Here is a 23,831-nt window from a genome sequence, read left to right on the forward strand (position 1 = left end):
CGTGGCCTGACTAATCCCTCACTGTACCATTACAACATAGATAGAAAGAGGGGTGAGGTCCTGCAACAAGAATTTAGGGAGCTAGGTAGCAGATTAAAAAGCAGGACCTCAAAAGGTTGTAATCTCTGGATTATTCCCGGTGCCACGTGCTAGTGAGTATAGGAATAGGAGGATAGAGCAGATGACTGTGTGGCTGAGGAGGTGGTGCAGGAGGGAGGGCTTTCGTTTCCTGTATCACTGGGTCTGTTTCTGGCAAAGGTGGGACCTGTACTGGGACGGGACCAACATCCTTGCTGGGAGATTTGCTAATGCTTTTTTTGGGTGTTTAAACTAATTTGGCAGGGGGATGGGATACAGAGTGGAGGCACAGTATACAAGAGAAACTGAGTCAGTCTGGAAGGCAGAGCAAATCTAGACCTGTTAAGGCTCAAGTGAAAAATGCAAGACTGGATTGCATCCATTTTAATGCAAGGAGTCTTACTTGTAAGGCAGATGAATTGAGGGTGTTGATTCACACATGGGAATATGATATTGCTATCACAGAGACATGGTTGAGGGAGGGGCAGGACTGGCAGCTCAATATTCCAGGGTATAGAAACTTTAGGCGTGACAGGTGAGTGGGTAAAAGAGGAGGTGGCATTGCAATGTTGATCAAGGAGTCAAATACTGCAGTAAGAAGGGATGATATCTTAGAAGATTTCTCAAATGAGGCCAAATGGGTAGAACTTAAAAACAAAAAGGGGGCAATCACTTGCCTGGGAGTGTACTACAGGCCTCCAAACAGTCAGGGAGAGATAGAGGAGCAGATATGTACGCAAATCTGAGAGGTATAAAAAATAACAGGATAATGATAGGGGATTTCAACTTCCCCAATATCAACTGGGATAGTCTTAGTGCAAAAGGTTTAAAGGGGGTGGAATTCTTAAAATGCATACAGGAGATCTTTTTGAGCCAGTATGTAGAAAGCCCTGCAAGAGAAGGGGCAGTACTGGACCTAATCCTAGGGAATGAAGCCGGACAAATGGTAGAAGTGTCAGTGAGGCAGCATTTCGGGGATAGTGACCATAACCCTGTAAGATTTAAGGTAGTTATGGAAAAGGACAAAGCTGGACTGGAAATAAAGGTACTGAATTGGGGGAAGGCTGATTTCAATATGATAAAACAGGATTTAGCCAAAGTGGACTGGGAGCAGCTACTTGTAGGAAAATCTACATCAGACCAGTGGGAGTCATACAAAAAGGAAATAGTGAGAGTTCAGAGCCAACATGTACCCGTTAAGATGAAGGGTAGGACCAACAAGTCCAGGGAATCCTGGATGTCAAGGGATATAGAGGATTGGATAAGGTAAAAAAGGAAGCTTATGGCAGATTCGGAGCGCTGAAAACAGTGGAGGCTCTAGAGGAGTATAGAAAGAATAGGGGGGTACTTAAAGTAATTAGAACGAAGAGGGGACGTGAAAAAAAACACTGGCGGGCAAGATAAAGGAAAATCCTAAGGCGTTTTATAAGTATGTTAAGGGCAAGAGGATAACCAGGGAAAGAGTAGGGCCCATTAGGAACCAAAGAGGCAATCTGTGTGTGGAGCCGGAGGACATAGGTGAGGCTTTAAATTATTACTTTTCATCTGTGTTCACTATGGAGAAGGATGATGTAGGTGTAGAGATCAGGGAGGGGGATTGTGATGTACTTGAACATATTAGCATTGAAAGGGAGGAAGTACTAGCAGTTTTAGCGGGCTTAAAAGTGGATACATCCGCAGGCCCAGATGAGATGTATCCCAGGCTGCGATGTGAGGCAAGGGAGGAGATAGCAGGGGCTCTGACACAAATTTTCAAATCCTCTCTGGCGACAGGAGAGGTACCAGAGGATTGGAGGCCAGTGAATGTGGTACCATTATTCAAGAAGGGTAGCAGGGATAAACCAGGTAATTACAGGCCGGTGAGTCTAACATCAGTGGTTGGGAAACTATTGGAAAAAATTGTTGAGGGACAAGATTAATCTCCACTTGGAGAGGCAGGGATTAATCAGGGATCGTCAGCATGGCTTTGTCAATGGGAGATCGTGTCTAACTAACTTGTATTTTTCGGAGGTGACTAGATATGTAGATGAGGGTAAGGCAGTTGATGTAGTCTACATGGGCATCAGTAATGCTTTTGATAAGGTCCCGCATGGAAGATTGGTTAAGAAGGTAAGAGCCCATGGGATCCAGGGCAATTTGGCAGATTGGATCCAGAATTGGCTTAGTAGCAGGAGGCAGAGAGTGATGGTCGAGGGTTGCTTTTGCGGGTGGAAGCCTGTGACCAGTGGTGTACCACAGGGATCGGTGCTAGGACCCTTGCTGTTTGTAGTGTACATTAATTATTTAGATGTGACTATAGGAGGTATGATGAGTAAGTTTGCAGATGACAGGAAAATTGGTGTCGTAAATAGTGAGGAGGAAAGCCTTAGATTACAGGGTGATATAGATGGGTTGGTAAGATGGGTGGAGCAGTGGCAAATGGAATTTAATCTTGAAGTGTGAGCTGATGCATTTTGGGAGGACTAACAAGGCAAGGGAATATACAGTGGATAGTAGGACCCTAGGAAGTTCAGAAGGACATTGGTGTACTTGTCCATAGATCACTGAAGGATAAGGTGGTTAGTAAGGCATATGGGATACTTGCCTTTATTAGCTGAGGCATAGAATATAAGAGCAGGGAGGTTATGATGGAGCTGTATAAAACGCTAGTTAGGCCATAGCTGGAGTACTGTGTACAGTTCTGGGCACCACACTATAGTAAGGATGTGATTGCACTGGAGCGGGTGCAGAGGAGAAGATACAAGGCTGCGGGCCAAGTGCTGGAAAATGGATTAGAATAGATAGGTGCTTCTTGGCCAGCACAGACATGGTGGGCCGAAGGGCCTATTTCTGTGCTGCATAACTCTGATTGTATGACATCTCAGCTTTTTCTCAGTATACCTGCAACTTCAACCTCTTAAAGTACATGTACAATTGCCATTTGAAAGTTCCTATTTAATTTCATCACCCTTTTCAGGTAGTGTGACAACCCTCTGTGTGAAGAAATTTCTCCTCATTTCCCCTCCAGTTCTTTTGTCAATTTTAAAACTGTGACCTCTGGTTACCGACTCTCTTGTCAGAGGAAACCGTTTCTCCCATCATTTTGAAACCTTTATTAACCACCTCTGCTCCAAAAAGAACAATCCCAGTTTCTGCAATCTCTCTTCATGTAACAGAAGACACTCATCTATGGTATCATCCTGGTAAACCACCTCTGTACCCTCTCTAGGGACTTGATGTCCTTCATACCCTGAATTGGACACACTACTCCAGCTGAGGCCTAACCAGTGATTTGTAAAGGTTTACCATGATTTCCTTATTTTTATATTCACTCTTCCTATTCCAAATCCAATTATCCCGATGCTGTTGTAACCGCCTTATCAAGTTGCCCTGCCACCTTCGTAGATTGTGAATTTTCACCTCCTCAAAATAGTACTATTCAGATTATACTGCATCTCTCTCTCTTCCTCACTGTGCATCATTTCACACTTATCCACATTAAATTGTGTCTGCCCATTTCACCAGTCTGTCCTCCTGAAGTGTGTTACAATTCACTGTTTACTACATTGCCAAAATTTGTATCATCTGCAAACTTTGAAATTGTACTCCCTGTACCCAAGTCCAGGTCATTTTTGTATAACGAGCAAAGCAATGGTCCTCTTATCAACCCTTGGGTGATTCCACTGCATATCTCCAAAAAGAAAAACATCCATTCACCACTACTCTGTCTCTTATCCCTCAGCTAATTGCATACTTCCCACCATCTCTTTAATCTTGTGTAAATCCTGGCTCAGGTATAAAATTAAAACCCGACACGAGCCCTTTAAATTTTTTTAAATGCGCGACTCGAACCTGACACGTGTATTCGATTTTGGTTGGGTATAAGGATTTAATCAGAGGTGGGAAGAATGGAGGGGAATGAAACAGCTGCAATTTCCGACATAAAGCACCCAAGTGAAGTTAGCCCAGTCCCTTACACTCTGAAATCTGTCAAGTCCAGGAGGAACTGACAAGCCCGGGGAAGATAGCAGTAACTGCATTAAGTACAGAAACATTAACTGAGCTCTTGCTTTAATCTATACTTGGTCCAAGGATTTAAAATTATCTGGAAATAGGGGAATTAAACTTCCCAACCTGAGTTCTCCACGGAGATTTTTTTTGTTAATGATATATGAGCTTGATGCAGTTCAGAAGCTTATTTGTTACATTGCATGATTTCTTGAAGTGGATACTTTTTTTCCAGTGATCGAATACAGGTTCCAGTTGTTGATGTACCCGTGGTCAATTAAAATGAAGTTTTAAAAAAACACGCCCATACACTAATATGGGCTAAATGAAACATCTAGTGAAAGAGACTTGAGGCTGGGTGTGCTCTGAGCTGCTGGGGTAAGTGCAGTTGAGCATTTCACACCTCGATATTCATATGAGGGCATCGGTAATAAGACCACCTGGAGGCTACCGAGATGTTTTCAAACAGGAAGAATAGTGCAGATTTCAGAGCACTGCACGTTTCCGCCTTGACGTCCTGAATGTTCATTTGAAGATTACTTCCCGGAGCAGGGCAGCACCGTCCATGTCCAGCCCGACACGACCTGGGCCCGAATACTGGACCCGGAGGAGAGACCCGACCTGAGCCGACCCCGACACGTCATCGGGTTCGGGTCGGGTAACCATGCTTTAATCTTGTGTGCTTCTATTTTCTGACTAAGTCGGTTATGTGGTATTTTATCAACTTCCTTTTTGTAATTCCGTATATACATGTAGTACAGTACATTCAAGAGCCCTTTCCTATCCTGAGTGGTGTGAAACAGGGCTGTGTTCTCGCACCCACACTTTTTGGGATTTTCTTCTCCCTGCTGCTTTCACATGCGTTCAAATCCTCTGAAGAAGGAATTTTCCTCCACACAAGATCAGGGGGCAGGTTGTTCAACCTTGCCCGTCTAAGAGCGAAGTCCAAAGTACGGAAAGTCCTCATCAGAGAACTCCTCTTTGCTGACGATGCTGCTTTAACATCTCACACTGAAGAATGCCTGCAGAGTCTCATCGACAGGTTTGCGTCTGCCTGCAATGAATTTGGCCTAACCATCAGCCTCAAGAAAACGAACATCATGGGGCAGGATGTCAGAAATGCTCCATCCATCAATATTGGCGACCACGCTCTGGAAGTGGTTCAAGAGTTCACCTACCTAGGCTCAACTATCACCAGTAACCTGTCTCTAGATGCAGAAATCAACAAGCGCATGGGTAAGGCTTCCACTGCTATGTTCAGACTGGCCAAGAGAGTGTGGGAAAATGGCGCACTGACACGGAACACAAAAGTCCGAGTGTATCAGGCCTGTGTCCTCAGTACCTTGCTCTACGGCAGCGAGGCCTGGACAACGTATGCCAGCCAAGAGCGACGTCTCAATTCATTCCATCTTCGCTGCCTTCGGAGAATACTTGGCATCAGGTGGCAGGACTATATCTCCAACACAGAAGTCCTTGAAGCGGCCAACATCCCCAGCTTATACACACTACTGAGTCAGCGGCGCTTGAGATGGCTTGGCCATGTGAGCCGCATGGAAGATGGCAGGATCCCCAAAGACACATTGTACAGCGAGCTCGCCACTGGTATCAGACCCACCGGCCGTCCATGTCTCCGTTATAAAGACGTCTGCAAACGCGACATGAAATCGTGTGACATTGATCACAAGTCGTGGGAGTCAGTTGCCAGCATTCGCCAGAGCTGGCGGGCAGCCATAAAGACAGGGCTAAATTGTGGCGAGTCGAAGAGACTTAGTAGTTGGCAGGAAAAAAGACAGAGGCGCAAGGGGAGAGCCAACTGTGCAACAGCCCCAACAAACAAATTTCTCTGCAGCACCTGTGGAAGAGCCTGTCACTCCAGAATTGGCCTTTATAGCCACTCCAGGCGCTGCTTCACAAACCACTGACCACCTCCAGGCGCGTATCCATTGTCTCTCGAGATAAGGAGGCCCAAAAGAAACATTCATTGACACTCTGTACTTCAAAAAACTTGATCAGGTTAGACAGACAGGATTTGCCTTTGCCAAATCTGTGCTGGCAGTGTTTTATTTTCCCATGCTTCTCTGAGTGAGAGCTAATTTTTGTCATTGACAACGGTCTCCAGTAGTTTTTGCAGCACTGATGTTAGACTGATTGACAGTAGTTTCCAGGGGCAACTGAAAATTTCAGTACCAGATCAATAGTATTTTGTTATGGAAGGGTATCAGGGGATATGAAACCAAGGTGGGTCAATGAACTTCAGGCACAGATCAGCATTGATTTTAATTGAATTATTAAATAGGCTCGAGGGGCTGAATGGTCTGTTCCTGTGTTGCAAAGTGCTTGGTTTCAGATCTTTTAAACATCTTTCAGGATAACGATGGGGCTGATGTGCATCCCCATGCTTTCAACTGATAGCAGTAAATATTCGAATTACTGGCCTGTTGAGAGAGCCGGAGGTTTCTTGAAAGGATTGACCAAGTGTAAAAAATCTCTCTCGATCCTGCTTGATTGACAGCTCTGTGTTCCAAAGCCCCTCAGGCTTAAATACATTCCACAGGCTGTTGGGTCGTTTCAGTTATGTTAAAGATTACCCTTGATTGCAAGGCAAAGGCAGAACTGCTTCCAGGCACATGTACAAACACCATATCAGGAAACCTTGGCAGCTGCTAGACTGTGGAAGAAGCATGCTCCAGAGTGTAGATCTTTTTAATTTTGAGTGGGTGTATTCATTTTTGATTTCCCCCCCCCCCCTAAGTATTAGTAATGCTAATTTCTGCTGCGGTAGTTTTTGGGGCCTTCCTCCTTGCCTTGCTCCATAGTGATAATATGGTATAAGCCACGATTAGCAACCCTCAGGCAATGAGAACGCTACCTAGAGAATTTCTGACTGTTCTTTTCATGATGATTATATATGAAGAGGGCATTCTTTCCATCTTAGTCCAGACATCTAGGGAGCTTCTAACCTCTTTTCCCCCTTATTGCACATTTTGATCACTTGGTGTGAAGAAGAATTTCTTGGCATCAGCCCTAAAATTACCTTTTACTAACTTGAGGTCACGTCTCCTAGTTCTGCTAGTTTAAAGTAATAATCTGGGTTAATATGATCTCTGTAAAAGCACCTTTTGAAGTGTCTCCTTTATAGAATGAAAATCCCAGTCTTTATTTCACTCATTCTTAGGATCTGGGTGTCATTGGCAAGGCCATCATTTATTGCCCATCCTTCCTTGCCCTTGAGAAGGTACTGGTGAGCTTCCTTCTTGAACTGCTGCAGTCGGTGTGGTGCTGTTGGGTAGGGAGTTTAAGGATTTTGATCCAGCAATGATGAAGGAAGAAAGACGCCTGTCCAAATCGGGATCGTATGTGACTTGGAGAGGAGCTTGCTGTTTGATGGTGGTGCTCCCATGCACCTGCTGCGCTTCTCAGTGGTTGAAGTCGTGGGTTTGGGCGATGCTCTCAAAGAAGCCTGCTCATAATTTATCCTCCAGAAACTGAGGATCAGCCCAGGAGCTCTTCTGGGCAATGCCAGCAGTGCTTGACTGCTGCTCAATTCTTGGTGACCAGAACTGGGCACCATATTCTAGGTGTTGTCTGCTCAGAGAGCTACGAAGTTTGGTTTCCTCCTCTAACTTGTGATTTTGCTGTGTAATTCAATATCCTTTTGGCTTTGTTGATTGCTCTGAATTGGTTGGGCATTTTTACTGTTGAATCTGTCTTTTTTCCAACATTATTCTCTGTGATTTCAGCACCATTCATGTCATCTGCATGTCAACTGTTTTGGTTCCTGTCTGTAGCACTTTACTGCATTAAATTTAATCTGCTATTCTGCCCACTTAGATGTTTTGTAACTTTTGAGCTGCCTCCTTGGATTTTACTGTCCCTCCTAGTTTGCTATCGTCTGCACATTTGACCACTCAATTATAACAGTCATTAAATTTACTTGCTGTCTTTGTCTGGCCAAGGCATATGGTTCATGTCTTCCCTGGTACATATGCAGAGGAAGTATTCATTCAGAGTATTTACTAGGTTATACTCAGCTTTGAGTCCATTTGTGTCTCTTGGCTTCTGTGGTAATCTTAATTCTCATAAATAAATCTGCTTTAACCTGGTTAATACATTCTAATAATGTGCTGTCTTTCCACTCTTCAGATAGGGCAGGAGTGTGCGTTTGCTTAAAGACGTTGCCTCCTGCGGTGAGTATGGATATGGCATGTTGGGAAAGGGCTTGCATTATCATGAGCAACCCTCAGTCCCATTCCCACTGTCACCTACACCAAGGATCAGATGACCCATTGGAAACTGAACCTTGGATTTCTAGTCTGTGTGATTCGGTTGTACAAGACGTCATGAGAGCAAAATAGCAATAATTTAACGTCTGGTCTCGCTGAGTAGTGCAACTGAAATATAAAGTGCTGTTTTTGCAAACTAGGAATCAAAAGTTCATTTGGGTGCCTCCTTCCACAATATTTCTTTTTTTTTATTCTCTGTCATCTTCAATTGTTTAGGGAAAAGAAATGATGACTGGGAAGCAAATATAGTTGTCAATCCATGCCTTCCTCCTCATCTCCTCCTCTTGCTTGTAGGGTGGGGCTTGAATGAAAAAGAGGGGACCAGGAGTTGTGCAAATGACACTGTATTTGGTAAAGCTGAAAACATTTGTCTTCTGGTTGGGATGCAAGTGTGCTGAGTGTGATTATCTTGAATTTAAGCAGTGCTCGAATATCAGATGTGCTGAACAATTGATGTGAAATTTTTCAGGTTTACAGTTACGATTCCTATAGTGGTGCTTATGCTGCACAGCCGCCTCCTACTTCGCAGCAAGTAATCTACACATCTAATGGACAACCATACACCGTGGCCTATCAGTACCCCTACCAAGGTGAGTCTTATGTTTTTATCAGCGATTTTCATCTGTTTCTGGTTATTAAAAGTCAAGACCCAACTACTTGAGAGATAACCCTGGTGAGGAAGCAAGCTGTTTGATTTGAGGATGAAAATCACAGCTTCCCTTTTCTAGGATATAATCCTTGTTCATTGTAACATTTTGTGACTTGTGACATTTTCAAAAGAAAGCTTTGTGTGGGTGTCAGGCAGTTTGTGACACACGAGAATCGAAATGTGTTGCAACTGTGCAGAAGCTGTTGGATTTGCCCAAGTAGTTTTTTTTATTCATTCATGGGATGTGGGCATCACTGGCTATGCCAGCATTTATTGACCATCCCTAATTGCCCTTAAGGTGGTGGTGAGCTGCCTTCTTGAACTGCTGCAGTCCATGTGGGGTAGGTACACCCACAGTTCTGTAAGAAAGGGAGTTCCAGGATTTTGACCCAGCAACAGTGAAGGAGCGGCGATATAGTTCCAAGACAGGATGGTGTGTGACTTGGATGGGAACTTGCAGGTGGTGATGTTCCCATGCATCTGCTACTCTTGTCCTTCTAGTTGGTAGAGGTTGCAGGTTTGGAAGGTGCTGTATAAGGAGCCTTGGTGCGTTGCTGCAGTGCATCTTGTAGACGGCACACACTGCTGCCACTGTGCGTCGGTGGTGAAGGGAGTGAATGTTTGTGGATGGGGTGCCAATCAAGCGGGCTGCTTTGTTCTGGATGGTGTTGAGTTTCTTGAGTGTTGTTGGAGCTGCACCCATCTAGGCAAGTGGAGAGTATTCCATCACACTCCCGACTTGTGCCTTGTAGATGGAGGACAGGCTTTGGGGAGTCAGGAGGTGAGTTACTCGCCTCAGGATTCCTAGCCTCTGACCTGCTCTTGTAGCCATGGTATTTATATGACTACTCCAGTTCAGTTTCTGGTCAATGCTAGCCTCTAGGATGTTGATAGTGGGGGATTCAGCGATGGTAATGCCATTGAATGTCATGGGGAGATGGTTAGATTCTCGCAGTAATTTAGGCGGTCAGCCAAATCGGGTAGTGAGGCAAGAAGCAGCTAGGAGTTGTATTTCTAGCTGGAGAGTGAGGGCAAAAACCTGAGAGTGAGTTACTTGATCATCCTCCTGTGGCTGACTAGATTTTCTGCCCATCCTCTTGATCGTGCAGTCCTGCATTGCCCCAACGGAGGGCAGATTCCTCACATAGGAGGAACAGAGCCTTGCAACTGTTTGACGATTTAGATGTGCACCATGCATCAGTTACAATTCCATAGGCTCTTTGTGTACAGAAAGATGTGTGAGGTCAGGGGCCAAAATGGGCACCGAACAACAATTGAAAAAGGATTGTTAAGGTTTTGGGAGCTTGGAAGGTGGTGGCAAAGTGGAGGGAATTCTGGAACGCTCTGACATAGTGAGTGAGGAATAATCCAGTGTCGGAGGGACAGAGGCTGCATGCAGCCACTTCAATCACAGGATGAAGTCATTGAGGTCAGCGGGAGTGAGGCCATGGAGAGATTTGAGGGTGAGGAGGATAATCTTGAAGTCAGTCTTTTGGGCAGTGGGTGAGGGTAGACCTTGGGACTTTGTGTGGATGAGTACTTGCCGCAGCTTTCTGACTGAGTTGCCTTTGGTAGATGCTGGCAAGGAGTGCATTGGAGAAGTTGAGGCGATGAAGTGGTGAGTTAGGAGTTTTGCAGCAAGATGTGAGCAGTTGAAGTCGAGGTGGCTGATGCTTGAGGTGAACATACGTCAGTAAAAGATTTGATGAGAGGGAGCCTGAGCTAGGAGTTGAACTGTATGCTATGGTAGCACAGGGAGGTTGATGGGTTAAGTCCAAAGAGACCTGGGTGCAGGTGGGGCACAGCCAGCTTGATTCACTTTTTCTGATAATTAATTGAGGAAAACTTCATAGCCAGGTCTTAATATTGGAGAGTGCAGCAGTGGAATTGGCAGAGCATGCTACATTAAACATGAACTCTATTAATGAAACATTTTATCATTAGACATCCAACATTCGCAATCATTACATTATTGTAGATGGCATTAGTATAGCCTATTTTGATTGAATGGAACTGATGGATGTTGTGCTATCACAGAGCGCTGATCTTTTTCGATTTGGAGTGAAATTTATAAGCAGCATGAAATGGTATCTCCCAGGCCTCAGATGACAGATTCCCACACTTCAACTGTCGTCACTTAAGTCAAGTAGTAAGGTAGAGGTGAAGATTAGGTTTGATTACAGTTAGTGAGTATCCCTGTAGGAGTCAACACAAGAAATTTTCGAAGCTAAGATAAATTTGGCAGTTCAATGCACTGCTCATATTCTGTTTAAATCCACACCCACATTTACCTATGCTTAAAAAAAAACCTTCAGGATACCCACTTTGGGTCCGCAAACCATAATTCCTGTTGCCACAATATCCGGTAGCACCTTTCTCTCAACTTCTGTAATTGTAACTTGCAATATCAACATTTCCAGTTCAATTTTGTTGTCGTGTTATGCAGTTGCAGGCTCTGGCCACACAGTGGTGCCATTGAGCAAATTTCTGAAGCCCCCTTCCAAATCCAGAGACAACGCAAATGTACAGTTTCAGAACTGACTTTAATTGAAATTGTGTAATGGGAACCATACAATTCACAGCATACTGTCTGATAGCTTCCAAAAAACCATTACCTGACTCCCAACATTTTATATATAAAAAGAAACCCACATGAATTCTGGGGTCACTACTTCTTAACCAGCAAACAAGCAGACCATGGTATTCTGGCCGAATTCCGTGCCCAAAATGAATAATTAGATTTTAGATTTTCTGGGAAACCTTCCATTCCATCCATGTTTCTGCAGCTCCAACATTTGTTCGATACTCTTAATAAATTTAATCTGTTCTATCTACTATGCATCTGATATCCATTGCAGGATTTGAGGCTGTCTGGCCTTTTGTAAATGGTATTGGTTTATAATTTGCCAAGTCAATCCCTGTTGTGGTATGACTTTCCAAAGCATCCTTAATTTCTTTCTTACATTCGCATGCAGGACTTGCACTTAGCTGGGTCCTTCCCTCCTGGGCCGAATCAGTTTTGAATTGACAAATGAGCTGCGTAAACTGCCAATATGAAATTTCCCTGGAGATCATCCATCATTGGAGAAATGCTTAGGAGTATGGCATTTGGCTGTTGATATTACACAGCTCCAATCCATTCCTGCATTAACCTCCCATGTATATCTCTCATCTATTTCTCATCTTGGGACTACCTGTTTGCCAGTGTATTTTGCTCCACTCAGGGTAGCTTTCTGCTATCTGCCATCACTACTGTAAAATGGTAGACTTCATTGCCTGTTCGAGTTTCAGAATCTTACAGCACAAAAGGAGGCCGTTTGGCCCATTGTGCCTGTGCCAGCTCTTTGAAAGAGCTCTCGAATTAGTCCCATTCCATTCTTTTCCCATAGCTCTGCAATTTCTTTATCCCTTTCAAGTATTTATCCAATTCCATTTAAAATGTTATTACTGAAATCTGCTTCCACCAGCCTTTCAGGCAGTGCATTCCAGATCATGACAACTCACTGTGTAAAATCTTTTTCTCCTCATCTCCCCTCTGGTTCTTTTGCCAATTATCTTTAAATCTGTGTTCTCTGGTTACCAATCCTGCTGGTAGAAACCGCAAACCCCCTCATAATTTTCAACACCTCTATTAAATCTCCCCTTAACCTTTCCTGCTCTGAGAGTTCTGTAAATGGAAATAAAGGCCCCCTTTTTATTGGCTGCAGTATGGATAGGCACTATAGTGCTGCACAAGAGTTTGGTTTGCATTGTCTGATTGGTTTAACACGACGTATGTAGTGCAGACACTTGCAGCTTTGTCTAGCCAGTTGTCTGCCATTGCGAAGCCAAATGACTATGCTTTGTGGAATGTTACACCCATCCTGTGTTTGCCTTGACCTCACTATCAAGGCTGATCACCACAGTCACAAGGGTGCCATTCGTCCATGATCCTTCCCCCAACTGCTTCAGCTCGAGCTCCATTACCAGATGGAGCCTGCACATGTGCTTGCCGTGCTCTCCGTCACAGAGCCGCCAGCCAGCTGGTCGGTGTTTCTGCTGGTGACTCGCTGTTTCCTCACACGTTTGCTGACAGCAGCTTGTCTGCGTCAGCCAGAACCTGCCATGTGTTACTCGTGTAATTTCTGCTTCTCAGCCTTCCTTATCAGCACTGCCACTGTAAGCAAGCCACTGGTACTTACATTGATGTTTAGCTGTTTTTGCTGCTGAAACTTCCAGTCACGTCCATCACATTATCGTTGCAACTTTGGAGTTCCAATACACAAAGTTAGAGGCCAGGAAAGCGATCTGAAGTTGAGTTCATCCTTATAGGTGGCACCACATCTTTTCTTACCCTTCCATCCCCCTTTTTTCCCCCCCCCCCCCCCCCAACCCTGCGCGCGCCCCCCATAATAGTATGGCCTACATTCACATTGATGTAGTATCTGATGTGAAAGCATGTTTAAACATATTGTGAATTTCAACTTTTGTGCCATTGTGTCCATGAATTTGTTCACTGTTTATAATAATTAAGCATGGTTACAGTCAAATCATTGTCGACCTGTATTAGATGATCTTCTTTTGGCCTCCTTATCTCGAGAGACAATGGGTAAGCAAGCACCTGGAGGTGGTCAGTGGTTTGTGGAGCAGTGCCTGGAGTGGCTATAAAGGCCAATTCTAGAGTGACAGACTCTTCCTCAGGCGCTGCAGGTAAAGTTGGTTGTCAGGGCTGTTACACAGTTGGCTCTCTCCTTACACTTCTGTCTCTTTTCCTGTCAACTGCTGAGGCTCTTTGACTCGCCTCTCTTTAGCCCCGCCTTTATAGCTGTCCTCCAGCTCTGGCGATCGCTGGCAACTGACTCCCACGACTTGTGGTCAATGTCGCAAGACTTCATGTCGTGTTTGCAAACGTCTTTATAACGGAGACATGGATGGCTGGTGGGTCTGATAACAGTGACGAGCTCGCTGTACAATATGTCCTTGGGGATCCTGCCATCTTCCATGCGGCTCACATGGTCAAGCCATCTCAAGTGCCGCTTGTTCAGTAGGGTGTATATGCTGGGTGTGTTGACCGTCTCGAAGACTTCTGCATTGGAGATACGGTCCTGCCACCTGATGCCAAGGATTCTCCGGAGACAGTGAAGATGGAATGCTTTGAGACGTCGCTCTTGGCTGACATATGTTGTCCAGGCCTCACTGCCGTAGAGCAAGGTACTGAGGACACAGGCTTGAAGCACTCAGACTTTTGTGTTCCGTGTCAGTGCGCCATTTTCCCTCACCCTCTTGGCCAGTCTGGACATAGCAGCAGACGCCTTTCCCATGCGCTTGTTGATTTCTGATCGAGAGACAGGTTGCTGGTGATGGTTGAGCGCAGGCAGGTGAATTCTTGAACCACTTCCAGAGTGTGGTCACCGATATTGATGGATGGAGCATTTCTGATGTCCTGTCCCATGTTTGTTTTCTTGAAACTGATGGTTAGGCCAAATGTGTTGCAGGCAGCTGCAAGCCTGTTGATGAGTCTCTGCAGACACTCATCTGTGTGGGATGTTAATGCAACATCGTCAGCAAAGAGGAGTTCCCTGATGAGGGCTTTCGTACTTTGGTCTTGGCTCTTAGACGGGCAAGGTTGAACAACCTGCCATCTGACCTTGTGTGGAGGAAAATTCCTTCTTAAGACTTAAACACGAGAGAAACACATGAGAAGATCTCAAACAATGTGGGTGTGAGAACACAGCCCTGTTTCACACCACTCAGGATAGGAAAGGAGACTGATGAGGCACCCGTTATGCTGAATTGTGCCTTTCATATTATCATGGAACGAGTTGATGATGCTTACTAGCTTTGGTGGATATCCGATCTTTGCTAATAGCCTGAAGAGACCACGTCTGCTGATGAGGTCAGAGGCTTTGGTAAGATCTATGAAGGCAATGTAGAGGGGCATCTGTTGTTCGTGGCATTTCTCCTGGAGCTGGCGAAGGGAGAACAGCAATATATATCGAATGTTTTGGCTGCACTGCAGTTTGGACACTTCAGTAGCATGTAGGTGGAAATCTTCATGAGCAAACCTTTTAAGGACTACATTATTCTTTGTGTAGTGAGTTATGTCTAAGTGAAAGTTATTTTTGCTTCTCTTTTTGTTGGACCTCAACACTTGAGAATGACTGCAGCAATATTAAACCTGGTCACAAGGTGCTTGTTACCACTTTTGCTGCAGACATTACACAGGGACACACTGTAGGAAGAGGTCAACTCCATTTCCCTCTCCATTTTTGTCTGGCGTTTCTGTTGGTGTCACTGTCACCCATTGAGTTGGAGGTGAGTGGGAGTTACAGCAAACAAAGTTTACCATGTCACCATATGCAGCCATTTTTGTCCGTCAGTTTGCAAAACCTAAACCATTTTGCATCATTACAAAATATGCAAGGTAAATCGGGTATGAAGTGGACAATCAATGGTATTTTGCATTTTACAAGTGGTGTGAGGCGTCGTCTCACTGCTGCTAATAGATTTCATGCAAAATCACATTTAAAAAGGTCTCAAACTGTTCAAATATTCTTTTATTTAACCATAAAATATTAGCTTAGTGACACAGGTTTGTGGTTCTCTGATTTCATATTCTTCCCCCCCTCCTTTTTCCCCTCTCCCATAAACATCAACATTGCACTCCTAGTTGAATTTTCATGCTTCGTGTAATTTGGGTCTGTCTACTTTGTTGTTTGAAGTAGGTACCAAAGTAAATGGCACCTTTTTTTTTATACAGCACTTGAGGTCCTGAAATGCTTCGTAATCAATCAAGTATCTTTGAAGTGTAATCTAAGAAACATAATTGTCAATTTGCCTACAGCTAGATCCCACAAACAGCAAGGAGAGGAATTATCAGATATTTTTTGATTTGTTGATTAAGGGAGAAATGTTGACCAGGCCACCAGGAGAAGCTCACCTGCTCCTCATCAGATGGGAATTTTACATACATCCCATCCAAAAGATGGCACCTCCACCCGTGCAGCACTCCTTCAGTACTGCACTGAAGCACCAGCCTAGACTATGTGTTGAATTATCTGGAGTTGGGCTTGACTCTACAACCCTCTGAGCTGAAAACCTTACCACTAAAACATAAATCTGCACAGCTGTCAAAATGATTGCTATTAATGAGACCACAGTACTGTAAACCTTCCATGATTAGCTTTTGTTTCCTCCTAGTTAATCTTTCCTTATAATTTCATAGAATGTTTACGGCTCAGAAAGAGGCCACTTGGCCCACTGTGCCTGCGCCGGCCGAGAAACGAGCCACCCAGCCTAATCCCACTTTGCAGCATTTGGTCTGTAGCCCTGCAGGGTTTGGCACTTGTGCTGCATATCCAGACACCTTTTTAAATGAGTGAAATAACCCCAGCCTATACTTTCCTCATAACTGCATTTTTCCAGTCCCGACAACATCCTTGTAAATCTCCCCTCCAGTGCAATTACATTCTTTGTTAAGTGACCGGAACTGTACACAGTACTCAAGTTGTGGCCTAACTGATTTATACAGTTCCAGCATAACCTCCCTCCTCTTATATTCTATACCTCGATTAATAAGGGAAAGAATTCCATATGCTTTCTTAACTACCTTATCAACTTGTCTCTGCTACCGTCAGGGATCTGTGAACATTCACTCCGAGGTCCCTCACATCCTCTACACCTCTCAGTATTCTCCTATTTATTATGTATTCCTTTACCTTTTTTGACCTCCCCAAATGCATCACCTCACATTTCTCGGAGTTGAATTCCATTTGCCACTTTTCTGCCCACCTTTCTGTAGTTTACAACTATCTTCCTTGCTGTCAACCACATGACCAATTTTCGTGCCGTCTGCAAACTTCTTGATTATGTCCCCTACATTTATCTCCAAATCGTTAATATATACCACAAAAAACAGGGGGCCTAGTACTATGCCCTGCAGGATGCCACTGGAAACAGCCTTCCAGTTGCATAAACACCCGTCAACAATTACCCTTTGTTTCCTGCCACTGAGCCAATTTTGCAACTAGCTTGCTATTCCCCTGGATCCCATGTGCGTTTGTTTTTTTTAACCAGTCTGCCACGTGGGACCTTGTCAAAAGCCTTGCTAAAATCCATGTAGACAACATCAACTGTACTACCCTCATCAATCTTCCTTGTTGTTACTTCAAAAAATTCAGTCAACTTGGTTAGACACGATCTTAGCAAATCCATGCTGACTATCCTTGATTAATCCGTGCCTTTCTAATTTCCAGTTTATCCTGTCTCTCAGAATTGATTCCAGTAATTTGCCCACTACTGAGGTTAGACTGACTGGCCTGTAATTATTCGGTCTATCCCTCACTCCCTTTTTAAAGAAAGGTACAATGTTAGCAGTCCTCCAATCCTCCGGCACCACACCTGTGAGCAGCTTGCATCTGGTTACAAATTACACACACACTGCGGGTCATTGGGGTCCATTTGAGTTGATGTGGAACTGCTCCTGGGTGCAAATTATTGTAAACTGTTCAGTGCTTCTTGGGCGGCAAGACTATAGTAACACATCGCAACCATGTTTCAACAAGTGAAAAATGGAAATCTGAAAATTAGTTTGATTTTTTTTTTAAAAAAAAGAAAATGTTTTTAGGAATTGAAGGGCGATTATTTCTTAAGGAGTCTCCAATTAACATTGCAATCAGCAAGCATATTTGCGAGCTTCGTATTTAATATGGAGTTCCCTTCCTAAACCAAATCTTTCTACCTCTCCTCCTTCGGGGCACTCCTTAAAACCTGCCTCTTCGGCTAAGCTTTTGGTCACCTGTGCTAAAATCTCCTGAAATAAAAGTGGAAAATCCTGGAGATACACAGCAGGTCAGGCAGCATCTATGGATAGAGAAACTGAGCTGGCGTTTCAGGTTGATGACCTGTTGTCAGAATATGGCCTGGTATCGTATTTTGTCTGATTACACTCCTGTGGTGAAGCACGATGGGATGTTTTACTGCATTAATGGTGCTGTATGGATGCAGGTTGTTGATTTAACTTGTCTTGTGTTCCACCCCCTGCAGGTCCTTACCCACCAGCAACCAATCATGTGATTATTCAAAACCGACGTCGTGACGATGGAGACCTTGCGCTGGGCGTGATGGCAGGAGCTGCCACTGGCATGGCGCTGGGGTCACTGTTCTGGGCCTTCTAGAACTCCTGACGGCTGAGTTGATTTGTTTACATAGTCTTCACTTTCCCAGTAGAATCACTCCTTGTAGTTTGCACCCTGTAATTCCCTAACACATACTGCACTTGTACACTTGCTTAATCACTACATGGCACCTTAGTCTTATTAAAACAAATCCTGAGATCTTCGGTGACATTTCTGCAACAAAATTAAATAGTGTGTATTTTATCTATATATATTTGCAAGATTATAATTAAGTTATTTCAAGAATGCCGTAAATAAACATATCATGCGTTTCTCTAATTCTAATTTTGTAACTTCCAAAATTATCTTTGAAGATGTGACTGTATGATGGGCAAGATTCATTGGAGTTGATGTAATGTTGTAACTCCCTTGGTGCCTGATTTTAAAATTCAGTGCAAGATATTGCGATAAAAGCTCTTGCATATCCTCTCTGGTGTGCATTTTTGACATGCGGAAGAAACGTTGGAATATTGCATAAATTCAGCCGAATCTGTGTCTGTTGCATTTAAGTGAATGATGCGAATTGGCCTGGGCCCATTTCAGCTTCAGGTGTGACATGTGAGAATTGATGCTTGGGAGGAAAATGCAATTTCAAGCTACATTACCAGTCTGTTTAGCAGCTAGTTAACAAGGATGCTCTATTTTGTACTCCAGGGTATTGAAAAGTTACTGCCACAGTTGCAAAATAGATTTTCAAGAATTGTCAGACTTTCTGTCCCTGAAAATCATCTTTCCATTTAAAGTTGTTCTTTATATTTGCAAAATTGAACCAGTACCAATTTAAATGTTCATTAGTTAGTAACCATGGAAACAAATCCCAGCAAAATGCAGTCCAACTGTAGGCTGCTTCTCCAGGCCAGGACATAAGGAATGTAAAATAGAAAAATATGCAAATTGTCCATACTTGATTTTAATGCCTGTTCCTATCCCAAAGTAACAGTGTCTGCCATAAGTAAAGTCAAGGATGAGAAAAGGCCATGTAGTCTAATGAAGACCATCTCTCTCTCTCTCCTTGGCACCATATTGAATCTCCTAAATGCATATGCCTTCACCACTTAGGCCTAGCATTTATCACTGAGTAAAAGAAGATCTCATCTGTTTACACTTTCTTTTCACCAACAGATTTATGGTCTGTTAGTGGAAAAAAAAAACAAATCAGATGCTGAAAAAACACTGGAAGCCCATCAGTACTGTTGACGGGTCTTTTCTGTTCGCAGAATCTGTGTATTTCCAGCATTTTCAGTCTTTTCTAATGTCTGGTGGTTCTTTGGCTTGTTTAAAATTAATCTTATCTTTATTTAACCTGTACTGTTAAGTTTATAAGAGTTGAAATCTCCACTTGAACCACCACCTGGCAGTCTGGAGCTTGTACTTCTCTAATCCCTCCTGATATTTTTACACTTGGAATCAATCTTGCTGCTTTTCTTAATACCCCTTTCCAATGCATGCAGGTTTCACCTAGTGTCATTGTCACCAGACCTGAAGACAGTGCTCTATGGGTTCTGACTAGCACTTCTTAAAGGCTCTGTATCACTTCACGCACCTCATCCCAGTGTTCAGTTTACTGTTTAGTTAGCTCACCACTTACCTTGACATGGAAAGTGACTTTCAAAGATCTGTTTCCATGTCTCCCAGTTTTAATTCAGCTCTGTTTGCTGGACACTTAATGCATCATTTTTAAATCTATAATTTATATTTATCCATACTAAATTTCAGCTACCATTTGCCAGTTCAATTGCATTACTTTTTACTTGTTTGTATAGGGCCATTTCACGAGCCATTGGCTAAATTGGGTCCCAGTTAATCTCTTCCTTTGCTTCCCCTTATTTCTTCTGCAGCATCAACCCTTGATATCTCTGTCTAACTGAAGCTTTGTCGCTTTCCAGTGTCTGTAGCTTTAAATGATTGGGACTACAGAAGTGGCGCAACGTTTTTGGGGTCTGAAATTATGCTGTTATATTTTTCAGCTTCCTGTATTGTGCTGCTTATATTTAATTTTATGCTGTGGTATGGATTCTCCATAAATATAATTAGTGTCATCCCTCGAGTCACTTGGGACCCTCTTCCACAATTCTGTCTATACCATTGTTATCAAGCATACATAGCTTTGGCTTCGACTACAACCTGACTCTGCGATTTGCGCTTAACGTATCCTTGAAGGTAAAGATGCAGTAAATTCCGAAGCGAATTTAGTGAAAATCAATAGGGCTGACACTGGAATTGAAAGATTAGTGTGGTTCAGACAGCTAACCTGTGAATACATAATCTGGCTGGTAAGGTATTTATTTCATAGCTGTGGTAGGGTATATTTTTAAAAAATCTATTCTGGGATAAAGAATTATAAAATTATATATATTTACAGCAAGGGAGGTGGCCATTCAGTCCATCGTGTCTGCGCCAGCTGATGTGAAACCATCCAGTCTAATCCCACTTTCCAGAACTTTATCCGTAGCCTTCTAGGTTATAGCACTTCAAGTGCAGATCCAAGTACCTTTTTTAAATGCTATGTGGGTTTCTGCCTCTACCTTTCGCGCAGAGTTCCAGATCCCCCACCACCTTCTGGGCGGAAAAAAAATCACTGCAAATCCCCTCTAAACTCCTACCTCTTACCCTAAATCGCTGCCTCTGGTTATGGACCCCTCGACCAAGGGAAAAAGGGCCATTCTATCTAGATCCCTCATAATTTTAAACACTTCAATTAGGTCTGTCCTCAGCCTCCTCTTTTCAAAAGAAAACAATCCTAGCCTATCCAATCTTTCCTCATAACTGAATTTCTCCAGTCCAGGTAACAACCTTGTAAATATCCTCTACGCCTCTCTAGTGCAAGCACATTTTTCCTATAGCACGGTGACCAGAACTATAGAGTTGAGTTGCTTCACGAGTGCGACCCCTGTCATTCACTGGTTCTTTTGGGCCTCCTTATCTCGAGAGACAATGGATATGTGCCTGGAGGTGGTCAGTGGTTTGTGAGTATGGTTATGGTCATACCAATTAGCTGCAGATGTAAAAACTCCTGTTTCTTGTTGTGGAGTCTATAAGTTCCAATTTCTATTTAAAGTATTCAGTTTCAACTCCATGCAGTTTGCATGCAGCCCTAGCTCATCCCTGGGGGCAGAGACGGGTATTACAGATTCCTATGTGGTATGCTCCACATGAGCTGTGAAATGCTATTGTCTCCCTGCCCCCCACACCACAACTGAAAAAAGAAATTTCTAACCAGTATCCTACACTTTGGGGTATTAGCAGATGCCCGAGGAGAGGTTGCTAGGTTGTTAAGTGAAGCAAAGCACCTGAAAGGGGCAGGCCAGGGAGAAAACACTTCAATAAAAGATGAGAGAAAAAAATTGCTTTTAATTCATCTAGTGCTTGCTTGTATTGACTGACTTTTAAACAGCTTCTGGGTAACTCCATGTGCCTTTGGTTTTAAAACAGTTCGTCAAAATAAAAGTTTTGTGTAAAATGTTAGTGGAGAGTTGTTTATCCAAAGCAACCTGGAAATTCCAACTCATCAATAAACCTTTAAAAATACAGTAACAGTTAAAACCTCAGCATCTCGAGCTGTTACTGAGCATTATCCTCTTTCCAACACACTGCTTTAACAGTTCACTTGAAGATGAGATGGCACGTTAGATCACATTGATGCACGTGGAGAGTTGTGACTCTCCTCCCAGGATGAGTTATAGTTTGTTATTGTAAGGTGTGGAGGGAAAGCAAAGTGTATTGATCCAATCCCCCACCCCTCTCCCCACATAGGATAGAAAAATAGGTTGTGGTGAGGTCTTTAATCCTTTAGCATTCTGATGTGTTTTGTGTTAGGCTGCCCATAGATTTGGTTGAACTGTACGAACAGGTCTTCGGTAAGTCCAGTTAGCTGGTGTAGTTAAGGGAGACATTGGGGGAGGTTACCTCGTGACCTGTATTAGCTGAGAACTTGGCAATTTATTTTCCCTCACCGCTGTGGATAATGTTGAATGGATCACACCTATTTTATTCTCAACTTTGTACGTCTGCCTGTTTTCTGGTGTCTAAACCAAAGCTGGCCTGTCAGTTTATCCCTGAGGGAATTCAATATGGACTCAATTTTGAGGCATATTTGTTCCCCGTCAGGTGTCTTATCTGCATGTTAGGACATTGAGTGGTGGTGAACCCCATGATGGATATTGGTGTGATCTTGTTCTAGCACTGAAGGGAGTCTTTGGTGTTGTACTCTTAATGCTGAGAACCACATCTCCACCTCTCATGTTTACCACCTATTGGATCTTCAGCTTATCTTGTTTATTGCTGTCTGGCTTCATCAATGAGGGTGGAACCCAGAGAATGTCCATACTCTTCACTGTTGCTGTCCAACCAAATCCTGCACTGTACTCTTCCCTTGGCCCCATCATTTTTTGCTCCTCTGTGTGATGAAGTTTGTACCTTCGTGTTTCTATATGAACAGGTACAAAACCAATAGAAAATACATCTTTTTCAATGGGGGGGGGGGAGGGGGGGAAGCGTGGTTGGGAGGTGGGTTAGTAGTATTGTATTGCTCACAAGTAGTAAGCAGCCCAGTAGAAGTAACCAATTGTGTTAATGGGTAGTGGGAGAGGGAAAGAGTCCATGTGTTACTGAAATGCTCAGGGTCTGATCCTCTTCTAGTCAGTTTTGTTAACAGAGGCCGATGAGGGCTATTTTATAAGTGATTACTTGAGCGAATTCAAAGTACTGGTGAAAATGTGATCTAAATCTTAACCATTATAATCATTTCTTAGTGGTGTTGTCCAGTGTGTTCTGTCTTGCATTACCCAGTCATAACCATGTTTTACCCATTTAAAAAAAAAACCTTCGTAGCCTGTGAAGCATCAATTAATAACCACCTTTGGGGAGAAGGAAGAAAATACTGAATCAAGTGGGGAGCAGTGAGTGGTGAGCATTAAACTGTTGAGATGTACTATTTGGACATGAGAGTGTAAGCCGAGAAGAAAGCAGTGGGAGACTGAGGCGAGCACTGGAAGTCGATGTGGATTTCAGTTTTGAATGTGGGCGTGATCAAGTAAAGTGATGCAGTGACGTGAACAATTCAGTGGTGAAAATGAATCGTGTGTGGGTTTGGAGAATGGTTTTAGTTGCTTGCTATTGGCTGTTGACTATATTCTCCTCCTCTCGAATGCTCACTATTGCATTCTCTCTCCATAAAATAGCATGATGCTTGTTTATTTGTCGTACTCATTTGCTGTACTGATGTTTGGGGAAACATCCTCTTGTGAAATTACATAATGTCTTTGTGTGCCGATGTTAGTTTTTAATACTTGTTTTAAACTATGATTAATGATCAGCTGCTAAAAATGCTTTTAGAAATGTTCCATCAATAGCAATAGGGTACATTGCAAGTTTAGTTGCTCAATATTGCTAATTGTACCATCAAATTTGTTTCTGTGGAATGTGATTTTGTTTATTTAAATAAACTGATTTAATTGCTGTGCAACTGTCCTGTATCAGTTTTTTTTTCAAGACCAGAGGTACAGTTTTAACTATTCGTTGTCTCAGTTTAACATTGTGGCGTTGATGTGTTGGACTGTCGCCTGTAGAATGTTAGTGTGGGCACAACAACACTGTCACCCAGTGTTATTCCTCCCCCCCACCCCCCACCACCCGGCCTTCTGAAAGGATTGATGTGTAGCTGCAACACATTGCAGTTGG

At 43.4% G+C, this 23,831-nt stretch overlaps 1 protein-coding gene across 1 annotated transcript in view; it reads left to right on the plus strand.

Annotated features, from left to right (window-relative positions):
- plekhb2 (pleckstrin homology domain containing, family B (evectins) member 2) overlaps positions 1–23,616 on the plus strand; it is a 54,543-nt gene extending 30,927 nt beyond the window's left edge. Inside the window, exons 7-8 of the mRNA XM_068042000.1 lie at positions 8,818–8,938; positions 18,022–23,616. Of these exons, the coding sequence (XP_067898101.1) occupies positions 8,818–8,938; positions 18,022–18,152 (252 nt within the window). The 3' untranslated portion in view covers positions 18,153–23,616. The remainder of the gene's footprint in view (positions 1–8,817; positions 8,939–18,021) is intronic.
- The last annotated feature ends 215 nt before the right edge of the window (positions 23,617–23,831 follow it).

The sequence above is a fragment of the Heterodontus francisci genome, chromosome 11 (assembly GCF_036365525.1).
Source record: "Heterodontus francisci isolate sHetFra1 chromosome 11, sHetFra1.hap1, whole genome shotgun sequence".
NCBI classification, from domain to species: Eukaryota; Metazoa; Chordata; class Chondrichthyes; order Heterodontiformes; family Heterodontidae; genus Heterodontus; species Heterodontus francisci.